General features: G+C 48.4%; 1 protein-coding gene across 3 annotated transcripts in view; it reads right to left on the bottom strand.

Moving 5' to 3' along the window:
• The window catches only part of LOC129862911 (Krueppel-like factor 8), a 106,798-nt gene that overhangs the window by 18,047 nt on the left and 76,104 nt on the right, over positions 1-12,647 (bottom strand). Inside the window, exons 3-4 of one of the 3 annotated variants that reach the window (XM_055935011.1) lie at positions 3,360-3,641; positions 2,717-2,954 (exon numbers count right to left, since the gene is read on the bottom strand). In XM_055935011.1, the coding sequence (XP_055790986.1) occupies positions 2,717-2,954; positions 3,360-3,641 (520 nt within the window). The remainder of the gene's footprint in view (positions 1-2,716; positions 2,955-3,359; positions 3,642-12,647) is intronic. The other 2 variants (XM_055935012.1, XM_055935013.1) reach the window with 2 other exon arrangements.

Below are 12,647 nucleotides of genomic sequence, written 5' to 3'. Positions count from 1 at the left end.
TACAGCAGATATTTTGGTGTTTTAAGGGGTGGGGGGGGGGGGGGGGGTTTAAATGAAATGAGAATGTTTCATTAAAGAAAGACAAAAAAGTCCAAGTCTCTCTCTCAGCGCACAAGACCTCTGCTGGGCTGTAACTCTCTCGTACACACTAGGACGTTCGTTATAACGGCGTCGGTTACTAACTAGGGAACCTCACGAGGCATGTGCTACTGAAATTGTATATAGTTAAGGACTTATTATTTTATAACAAATGCTCTTACTCCCATGTGTGACAGTGGTCGCTGTGCGCGGTCCTGAAACGTCAGTGCGCTGTTGAATTGGCGCCTTGTCTTAGAATAATATCAAAGTTCACCAGTATATTGGTGTTGAGAACAACGTGGTGGAGGCAGCAGCAGCGGAGGTGAGAAAACGGCCCTTGACTTACGGTCTAAGAACAGTGAGGAGAGAGGAAACCCCAACTTAATTAGGTCTATAATCAACAGCCGAGCTGTTAAATGTGACTGGCTTTACACAGCCTGCTTTTGTTGCCAGTTGAAGTGTTTAATAGCTGATTCTGTGAGCACCAGTCTGCATTTGCTATGCTGTAATAAAAGCTTTCCACTGTTTCTCATTAGAACAGCCTCTCTGGTACGACTTACAATTCATTTAGTGTTGTTTATACACTGTTCCAAATTGTCCCCAAAATAATATTTATAATAATAATAATATCATTAACTAATAATGAATGAATAATCATTTTTCTTGATCTCCTTCTTATTGTTATTACTATTATGATCATCATGATCATATTAAGTCATGTCATTATCGTTAGTAGCCCATAGCGGCCTTGTGTCACCACCATCGAGCTGTAGGCCTAAGAGCACATCCTGTTTAGTCTTCATACCGTAACTTACTATAGTTCAATACGTATACAGGCTACTGTTATCAGTCAGTCAGTCATTCGTTCATGTCATCACACAGCATAGAGTTACCCGTGATTCGAAATGCAATCAAGCATTTTAGCGTTAAAATAAAATAACTAAGCGACCTTGAATAATTAGTGTCAACAATAAACTGTTCCATTCACGAAAGCACGCAACTGTTTTAGCCTTTAATCAAGGCTATACGGAAAAAAACTGACTCTCTGGTACGCTTGTAATTTATTTCATCCTGAGCAACCAGTGAGAATTCCCCCATGTTGAGTTCATTTGTCACGTCCTCTGCATCCATTTTGTTGTGCACCGGGGCCTCCCGCTCCTCTTTCTATTCTGGTTAGAGACAGTTTGTGCTGTTCTGTGAAGGGAGTAGTACACAGCGCTGTACCAGATCTTCAGTTTCTTGGCAATTTCTCGCATGGAAAAGCCTTCATTTCTCAGAACAAGAATAGACTGACGAGTTTCAGAAGAAAGGTCTTTGTTTCTGGCCATTTTGAGCCTGTAATCGAACCCACAAATGCTGATGCTCCAGATACTCCACTAGTTTAAAGAAGGCCAGTTTTATTGCTTCTTTAAAATCAGGACAACAGTTTTCAGGTGTACTAACATAATTGCAAAAGGGTTTTCTAATGATCAATTAGCCTTTTAAAATGATCAACTTGGATTAGCTAACACAACATGCCATTGGAACACAGGAGTGATGGTTGCTGATAATGGGCCTATGTAGATATTCTATTAAAAATCAGCCGTTTCGAGCTACAATAGTCATTTACAACATTAACAATGTCTTCACGGTATTTCTGATCAATTTGATGTTATTTTAATGGACAAAAAATGTGCTTTTCTTTCAAAAACAAGGACATTTCTAAGTGACCCCACCTTCTGACTTCTGGTAGTGTATCTCTTAACACCATCCATATTGGATTTCTATTTTCCAGATATATTTAGTGTTTGTGTGTGTGTACGTGTGTGCAGAGACAGGCGTCCTTACGAGGACAGTAAGGGACGGGTCACGTGTGAGATATCGTGACGGGGTGAACGAGAAACAGTGCGATATTGTAACTGAAAGGGAGGGAAAAGAGAGAAAGAGCTTGTACGTCAGAGTGAGATTGTTTTGAAGAGAGTTAACATTTGACGAGACCCAAGAGAGATGTATTGCTTGGGAGAAAACCGTTCCAAGAGGTCAAGTGACACCCGGTTGTGCGATGAAGTGAGGAAGATGAGGAACGACGTGTAAGTGAGAGAAATCACCTACTTCTTCCTGCTCGAGAAGAGGAGGAGGTGACTCTATTATCGTTTCTCTATGAAAGGGACAGTTCACCCAAATTACAAAAGGACACCCAGATTTCCTTACTCTGTAAGCAGTTTATGGAGAAAGTATGACAGCAATCCATGCTTTTGTTTTGTTTACCTAACCACCGTTTGAAATGCAACATTTTTGCACTGTTGGCACAAATCCAATGCAAGTTAATGGTACCTATATTAGTATTTCCACGCTTCATTTCCAAATCATCCTTTAGTATCTCAAAATGGATCGTCTCACTCAATGAAGTTACTTATGGATGATTCGAAAACGAAGCGCAAAAATGCTTCGGGTGAATTATCTGTTTAACTTTGACGATTTTATGTCAAATCCTTACTTTAGAAGGTTGTACTTATGACGTTTCGTATTGTGATTGTTTCAGCCTCATTACTTCACTGCTCTGGACAGGAGCGTATGCTAACCGACTAACATCTACAACATAAACCGCCAAAGCTCTATCTCAACAACAGCAGCACCATCCTCCCCGCCTCGGACTCACCGGATCCCTCCGAGCGCCCGTCGCTCCCGATGAGGGGCACTGTGATGGCAGCGGTGGCCACCCCGTCCGTGGGCATGGTGGTGTAGACTACGGGCAGAGACTGGACCACCACGGGGATGGTCTGCAGCTGGCCCATCTTGCTGGGCATGTTGACCGACGGGATGGTGTGGATGACATGCAGGATCTGCTGACCGCCTGCCCCCTGGGTGGATGCTAGGATGGACCCGGGGGAGAGCATCTGGAGGAGGGAGGGATGGATGGATGGGTGGAGAAGAGGAGAGGAGAGGAGGGGATAGTGTGGGTATACATGTAGAGGAGCAAGACCATCTGAAATGGCACTGTATTCACAGTACACTACTTTTAGCCAGAAAGGAGAATAGGGTGCCATTTTGGACACACACATTGTGTCAAGCATGGGAGTACTGTATTAGATTGTTAAACTGAAAGACAAAGCCTTTCAATAAAAACATTGTAAACTAACAGTTACTACATAAGACATAGGAACCTGACTTCCACATTTTTGTCAGGCCCTAATACAGTATGTGTGAGTGGTTTCACTTTTCAGCCAACATACACTTCTACCCATCATTCCAAAAGAGGAGCTAGCTAACGAGCCGACTGGCTTAATAACTGGCGTGGTTACCATGGTGTCTAGAAAGGTTACCGTATGGATGGGGGTTGCCGACAGCGTGGGCATCGCCACGGAACTCGGTACGGGGTTGGCTGTCGGCGTAGAGACGGGCAGGGAGGAGCGAGGCTTGCCGAGGGACAGGTCGACAGGTTCCGTCTGGTCCTCCGGGGGGAGGGAGTCGTCTGCTGTTGTGTCTGTGGCTGTGCAGAGTGGAGGGGGAGACACAGGTTGAGTCTTCTCTGTCTTGATCTTCAGGTCTGTAGGCTGGGGACACTCCTCACCTACTTCAGCCTGCTAGAGAGAGTGAGAGAGAGGGAGGGAGGGAGGGGAGGAGAGGATGGAGGGAGGAAGAGAGAAAAAGAGAGAGGGAAAGGGAGATAAATAGGGAGGCAGACGATGGAGAGAGGAAGAAAGAGAGATGATCAGTCAGCACATTATTTCTCTCCACACGCACGCACGCACGCACGCACGCACGCACGCACGCACGCACGCACGCACGCACGCACGCACGCACGCACGCACGCACGCACGCACGCACGCACGCACGCACGCACGCACGCACGCACGCACGCACGCACGCACGCACGCACGCACGCACGCACGCACGCACGCACGCACGCACGCACGCACGCACGCACGCACGCACGCACGCACGCACGCACGCACGCACGCACGCACGCACGCACGCACGCACGCACGCACGCACACACACACACACACACACACACACACACACACACACACACACACACACACACACACACACACACACACACACGCCTGACCCTGCTCTCCCCTCAGCAAAGTTCAGCTGTACTCTCTGGCTGCACAGACAGAGCAAAGCAGGTTAGGGGAACAATGGTTGCTGTGTGGGGCCCTGGGAGCTGAGAGGTGGAGAACAGAGCAGCAGACCTAGAGCTGGCACACTGCCACGAGAGAACGGCCCTGCCCAAGCCCTGCACTGAGGCACCGGGCGTGCTGGAGTGTTAAGGCTAAAGCAATCGACTGTAGACAAAAGTCAAGGAGTGAAGGCGGGGGAGGTGCCTCAGCGACAGCCAATAGCTCAGATGAACACACTCACAAACCGAAATCATTATATCATATTATGTGTGTCAATTCATAGTACAATCAATCAGTGAGAGACTCAAATGTCACATTTATTTGTATACACTGAGTGTACAAAACATGAAGGACGCCTGCTATTTCCATGACAGACTGACCAGGTGAAAGCGATGATCCCTTAATTGATGTCACCTGTTAAATCCACTTCAATCAGTGTAGATAAAGGGGAGGAGAAGGATTTTTAAGTCCTGAGACAATTGTGACATGGATCGTGTATGTGTGCCATTCAGAGGGTGAATGGCAAGACAAAATATGTAAGTGCCTTTCAACAGGGCATGGTAGTAGGTGCCAGGAGCATCGGCTTGTGTCAAGACCTCCAACACTGCTGGGTTTTTCATGTTCAACAGTTTCCTGTGTGTATCAAGAATGGTCCACCACCCAAAGGACATCCAGCCAACTCGACAACTATGGGAAGCATTGGAGTCAACGTGGGCCAGCATCCCCGTGGAACACTTTCAACACCTTGTAGAGTCCATGTCCCAACGAATTGAGGCTGTTCTGAAGACAAAAGGGGGGCAACTCAATATTAGGAAGGTGTCCTTAATGTCCAGTGTACACATAAACGACTGCAAAATGCAAGGTTCCTGTTTCAGTCATGTCTTTGTTCACGTTTGCATGGGTCAAACAAAAAGACACAATGCAGACGATGGTTGCAGAGCGAAGTTAGTGAAAAGCAACTGCAGACGATTGCAGTCGACCGCAATCAAAACCTCATGACCTTTTGAACACATTATTTGTGTAAAGTTCAAACAGTCTGACAACTTTTTGCCCCTTGAATGCAACACACTTTGAAAGGCGGTGACCAACGACTTGGAAAAAAAGGGATCCGCTCAAACGTGCCCCCAGACTGCACCCTGCCTGCTGATCACTAGGCAAGTGCAGAGCATATAGCAGCACTATGCTAGCTCACAAAGCACGGTGTACAGTCGGACATACATTCAGCATAAAACAGCCTGTCCCTGGCCCTACACTGACTGCACCCTGCTACAGCATGCCCACACAGCCCTAAAGCATGGAGAAGTACAACACAGCCCTAAAGCATGGAGCAGCACAACACAGCCCTAAAGCATGGAGCAGTACAACACAGCCCTAAAGCATGGAGCAGTACACAACACAGCCCTAAAGCATGGAGCAGTACACAACACAGCCCTAAAGCATGGAGCAGCACAACACAGCCCTAAAGCATGGAGCAGTACACAACACAGCCCTAAAGCATGGAGCAGCACAACACAGCCCTAAAGCATGGAGCAGTACAACACAGCCCTAAAGCATGGAGCAGCACACAACACAGCCCTAAAGCATGGAGCAGTACACAACACAGCCCTAAAGCATGGAGCAGTACACAACACAGCCCTAAAGCATGGAGCAGTACAACACAGCCCTAAAGCATGGAGCAGCACACAACACAGCCCTAAAGCATGGAGCAGTACACAACACAGCCCTAAAGCATGGAGCAGTACACAACACAGCCCTAAAGCATGGAGCAGTACAACACAGCCCTAAAGCATGGAGCAGTACACAACACAGCCCTAAAGCATGGAGCAGTACAACACAGCCCTAAAGCATGGAGCAGTACACAACACAGCCCTAAAGCATGGAGCAGTACAACACAGCCCTAAAGCATGGAGCAGTACACAACACAGCCCTAAAGCATGGAGCAGTACAACACAGCCCTAAAGCATGGAGCAGTACACAACACAGCCCTAAAGCATGGAGCAGTACACAACACAGCCCTAAAGCATGGACCAGTACACAACACAGCCCTAAAGCATGGAGCAGCACACAACACAGCCCTAAAGCATGGAGCAGTACACTACACAGCCCTAAAGCATGGAGCAGTACACAACACAGCCCTAAAGCATGGAGCAGTACACAACAGCCCTATCTAGCATGGAGCATTACACAGCAGCCTTATCTAGCATGGAGCATTACACAACACAGCCCTAAAGCATGGAGCAGTACACAACAGCCCTATCTAGCATGGAGCATTACACAACACAGCCCTAAAGCATGGAGCAGTACACAACAGCCCTATCTAGCATGGAGCAGCACACAACAGCCCTATCTAGCATGGAGCAGCACACAACAGCCCTATCTAGCATGGAGCAGCACACAACAGCCCTATCTAGCGTGGAGCAGTACACAGCAGCCCTATCTAGCATGAAGCAGCACACAACAGCCCTATCTAGCATGGAGCAGCACACAGCAGCCCTATCTAGCATGGAGCAGCACACATCAGCCCTATCTAGCATGGAGGAGTACACAGCAGCCCTATCTAGCATGGAGCAGTACACAGCAGCCCTATCTAGCATGGAGCAGTACACAACAGCCCTATCTAGCATGGAGCAGCACACGGCAGCCCTATCTAGCATGGAGCAGTACACAACAGCCCTATCTAGCATGAAGCAGCACACAGCAGCCCTATCTAGCATGGAGTAGTACACAGCAGCCCTATCTAGCATGGAGCAGTACACAACAGCCCTATCTAGCATGGAGCAGCACACAGCAGCCCTATCTAACATGGAGCAGTACACAACAGCCCTATCTAGCATGGAGCAGTACACAACAGCCCTATCTAGCATGGAGCAGTACACAGCAGCCCTATCTAGCATGGAGCAGTACACAACACAGCCCTATCTAGCATGGAGCAGTACACAGCAGCCCTATCTAGCATGGAGCAGTACACAGCAGCCCTATCTAGCATGGAGCAGTACACAACAGCCCTATCTAGCATGGAGCAGTACACAACAGCCCTATCTAGCATGGAGCAGCACACAACAGCCCTATCTAGCGTGGAGCAGTACACAGCAGCCCTATCTAGCATGAAGCAGCACACAACAGCCCTATCTAGCATGGAGCAGCACACAGCAGCCCTATCTAGCATGGAGCAGCACACATCAGCCCTATCTAGCATGGAGGAGTACACAGCAGCCCTATCTAGCATGGAGCAGTACACAGCAGCCCTATCTAGCATGGAGCAGTACACAACAGCCCTATCTAGCATGGAGCAGCACACGGCAGCCCTATCTAGCATGGAGCAGTACACAACAGCCCTATCTAGCATGAAGCAGCACACAGCAGCCCTATCTAGCATGGAGTAGTACACAGCAGCCCTATCTAGCATGGAGCAGTACACAACAGCCCTATCTAGCATGGAGCAGCACACAGCAGCCCTATCTAACATGGAGCAGTACACAACAGCCCTATCTAGCATGGAGCAGTACACAACAGCCCTATCTAGCATGGAGCAGTACACAGCAGCCCTATCTAGCATGGAGCAGTACACAACACAGCCCTATCTAGCATGGAGCAGTACACAGCAGCCCTATCTAGCATGGAGCAGTACACAGCAGCCCTATCTAGCATGGAGCAGTACACAACAGCCCTATCTAGCATGGAGCAGTACACAACAGCCCTATCTAGCATGGAGCAGTACACAGCAGCCCTATCTAGCATGGAGCAGTACACAACAGCCCTATCTAGCATGGAGCAGCACACGACATCCCTATCTAGCATGGAGCAGCACACAGCGGCCCTATCTAGCATGGAGCAGCACACAACGGCCCTATCTAGCATGGAGCAGTACACAACAGCCCCATCTAGCATGGAGCAGTACACAACAGCCCTATCTAGCATGGAGCAGCACACAACAGCCCTATCTAGCATGGAGCAGCACACAACAGCCCTATCTAGCATGGAGCAGTACACAACAGCCCTAAAGCATGGAGCAGTACACAACAGCCCTATCTAGCATGGAGCAGCACACAACAGCCCTATCTAGCATGGAGCAGCACACAGCAGCCCTATCTAGCATGGAGCAGCACACAACAGCCCTATCTAGCATGGAACAGCAAACAACGGCCCTATCTAGCATGGAACAGTACACAGCGGCCCTATCTAGCATGGAGCAGCACACAACAGCCCTATCTAGCATGGAACAGTACACAACGGCCCTATCTAGCATGGAGCAGCACACAGCGGCCCTATCTAGCATGGAGCAGTACACAACGGCCCTATCTAGCATGGAGCAGCACACAGCGGCCCTATCTAGCATGGAGCAGTACACAACAGCCCCATCTAGCATGGAACAGCACACAACAGCCCTATCTAGCATGGAGCAGCACACAGCGGCCCTATCTAGCATGGAGCAGCACACAGCGGCCCTATCTAGCATGGAGCAGCACACAACGGCCCTATCTAGCATGGAGCAGTACACAACAGCCCCATCTAGCATGGAGCAGTACACAACAGCCCTATCTAGCATGGAGCAGCACACAGCAGCCCTATCTAGCATGGAGCAGCACACAACAGCCCTATCTAGCATGGAGCAGCACACAACAGCCCTATCTAGCATGGAGCAGTACACAACAGCCCTATCTAGCATGGAGCAGTACACAACAGCCCTATCTAGCGTGGAGCAGCACACAACAGCCCTATCTAGCGTGGAGCAGTACACAACAGCCCTATCTAGCATGGAGCAGCACAAAACAGCCCTATCTAGCATGGAGCAGCACACAACAGCCCTATCTAGCATGGAGCAGCACAAAACAGCCCTATCTAGCATGGAGCAGTACACAACAGCCCTATCTAGCATGGAGCAGTACACAACAGCCCTATCTAGCATGGAGCAGCACACAACAGCCCTATCTAGCATGGAGCAGCACATAACAGCCCTATCTAGCATGGAGCAGCACACAGCAGCCCTATCTAGCATGGAGCAGCACACAACAGCCCTATCTAGCATGGAGCAGCACACAACAGCCCTATCTAGCATGGAGCAGTACACAACAGCCCTATCTAGCATGGAGCAGCACACAACAGCCCTATCTAGCATGGAGCAGCACACAACAGCCCTATCTAGCATGGAGCAGTACACAACAGCCCTAAAGCATGGAGCAGTACACAACAGCCCTATCTAGCATGGAGCAGCACACAACAGCCCTATCTAGCATGGAGCAGCACACAGCAGCCCTATCTAGCATGGAGCAGCACACAACAGCCCTATCTAGCATGGAGCAGCACACAACAGCCCTATCTAGCATGGAGCAGTACACAACAGCCCTATCTAGCATGGAGCAGTACACAACAGCCCTATCTAGCGTGGAGCAGCACACAACAGCCCTATCTAGCGTGGAGCAGTACACAACAGCCCTATCTAGCATGGAGCAGCACAAAACAGCCCTATCTAGCATGGAGCAGCACACAACAGCCCTATCTAGCATGGAGCAGCACAAAACAGCCCTATCTAGCATGGAGCAGTACACAACAGCCCTATCTAGCATGGAGCAGTACACAACAGCCCTATCTAGCATGGAGCAGCACACAACAGCCCTATCTAGCATGGAGCAGCACATAACAGCCCTATCTAGCATGGAGCAGCACACAGCAGCCCTATCTAGCATGGAGCAGCACACAACAGCCCTATCTAGCATGGAGCAGCACACAACAGCCCTATCTAGCATGGAGCAGTACACAACAGCCCTATCTAGCATGGAGCAGCACACAACAGCCCTATCTAGCATGGAGAAACACATAACAGCCCTATCTAGCATGGAGCAGCACACAACAGCCCTATCTAGCATGGAGCAGCACACAGCAGCCCTATCTAGCATGGAGCAGTACACAACAGCCCTATCTAGCATGGAGCAGCACACAGCAGCCCTATCTAGCATGGAGCAGTACACAGCAGCCCTATCTAGCATGGAGCAGCACACAGCAGCCCTATCTAGCATAGAGCAGTACACAGCAGCCCTATCTAGCATGGAGCAGTACACAACAGCCCTATCTAGCATGGAGCAGTACACAACAGCCCCATCTAGCATGGAGCAGCACACAACAGCCCTATCTAGCATGGAGCAGCACACAGCAGCCCTATCTAGCAGGGAGCAGCACACAACAGCCCTATCTAGCATGGAGCAGTACACAACAGCCCCATCTAGCATGGAGCAGCACACAACAGCCCTATCTAGCATGGAGCAGCACACAACAGCCCTATCTAGCATGGAGCAGTACACAACAGCCCTATCTAGCATGGAGCAGCACAGAAAAACACAGCATATCATAGGGAAGGAGAGAAAAAACCCAACGGTAGAGAGAAGCAGCACAGCCTTGCCCTGGACAACCCAAAGGCCAAACACTGAACCCAGATATTCCAAGGAGGCGAACAGAACAGACAAACTGCATAGCCTAGTCTAGTCCAGGCACGGCTTAACACAGAGCACTGAGCAGGGAGCAGCATAGCACAGCCCTGCCCAGCCTAACCTTGGTCAAGCCCAACTCAAACACTGAGGCATTGAGGCAGTGCACCCAGATACAATATGGAGATGCCCGGTCAAATCTGAGCACTACCTAGTGCCCACTATCCAGGCAGTACATACCCAACCCAGGAGGCAGAGGGGCACTCATGCATGCATGCGTGTGCACACACACACACACACACACACACACACACACACACACACACACACACACACACACACACACACACACACACACACACACACACACACACACACACACACACACAGCAAACTTGTCAGTGAGAGACAGCTATAAGGAATGATGTGCTATTCTAAACCCTCTACCAAAACTAGCCTATTCTATCCTACATCACAACAACGACAGAGTGGCCACAGGCAGACCCAGAAAAGAGAAGGAATTCAGTCAGTGTTCATAGTAACAAATAGGCTAGGCTACATGTTATTGGTCAAAAAAAGAGCGAGAGAGCAAAGGAGTGGGTGGGGGTGGTGGAGAGAGAGAGCGAGAGAGAGACAGAAGGAGAGTGGGTGGGAAAGGCCTCCAGGTTGCCATGGAAACTTGGAGGTATCAGCTGACTCGTTTTTCCCCTCATTATATCTTCACGCCCACCCACTCCCTTCCTCCCTCGCCCCCTTTCCTTCCCTCCGTCCCTCTCTCTGGTTCCACACCCTTTCACCTCGCCCTCTCATGTTAGTCTGCTTGTCCTCCACACCTTCCCTCCATCTCTCTACCTCTTTTCTCCCATTCTCTCTGTTTTATTCTATCCATCTCTCTCCTACATTTCCCAATGGTTTAGACTCATAAGAATACTCAGACACCCACTATTCTCAGCTAAACATTTCAAATGGAGATCCTAACAATCTGTCAGAATGAAACTCCGTTACACACTGACAGAAGAGAGAGAGAGGGGCTGTGTCAGAATGAAACCCCATTATCAAATCAATCAATGAGATGAGTAATGTAGGGTATGTAAACATTATATTAAGTGGCATTGTTTAAAGTGGCTAGTGATACATGTATTAGATAAAGATGGCAAGATGCAGTAGGTGGTATAGAGTACAGTATGTACATATGAGATGCGTAATGTATGGTATGTAAACATTATATTAAGTGCCATTGCTTAACCTCTTGACGCTAGGAGGCAGAATTTGGAAAAATAACGTTCCCAATGTAAACGGCCTATTTCTCAGGCCCAGATGCTAGAATATGCATATAATTGACAGATTAGGATAGAAAAGACTCTTAAGTTTCCAAAACTGTCAAAATATTGTCTGTGAGTATAACAGAACTGATTTTGCAGGCGAAAACCTGAGGAAATCCAACATGGAAGTGCCTCTTATTTTGAAAAATCCCTGTTCCTTTGCCTGCCTATCCTCCATTTAAAGGGATATCAACCAGATTCCTTTTCCAATGGCTTCCACAGGTTGTGAACAGGCTTTAGACATAGTGTCAAGCTTTTATTCTGAAAAATTAGCGAAACTTATCAAATCGCGTCAGTGGATAGCCAGATGTCCTTTGATTAGTTCTTGCGCGCGAAAGTGGTAGCTCAACATTTTCTTTTTCTATTGTATTGAATAGTTTACCGTCCGGTTGAAATATTATTGATTATTTATGTTAAAAACAACATGAGGAATGATTATAAAAAACGTTTAACATGTTTCTACGAACATTACGGATACTTTTTGGAATTTTTGTCTGCCCTTCAGGACCGGCACGAGCCTGTGGTTTTCTGAACATAACGCGCAAACCAAATGGAGGTTTTTGGTTATAAAAATAATCTTTATCGAACAAAAATAACATTTATTGTGTAACTGGGATTAATTTTATTGCTTTTCTGACTTTCATGACCAGAAGGTGCTAGGTGTTTGTAATGTTTTGTCTAGTGATCGATAAACTCACACAAACGCTTGGATTGCTTTC

Source organism: Salvelinus fontinalis, chromosome 9 (genome assembly GCF_029448725.1).
Source record: "Salvelinus fontinalis isolate EN_2023a chromosome 9, ASM2944872v1, whole genome shotgun sequence".
NCBI lineage: Eukaryota > Metazoa > Chordata > Actinopteri > Salmoniformes > Salmonidae > Salvelinus > Salvelinus fontinalis.
This window is presented reverse-complemented; position numbering and strand designations above follow the sequence as displayed.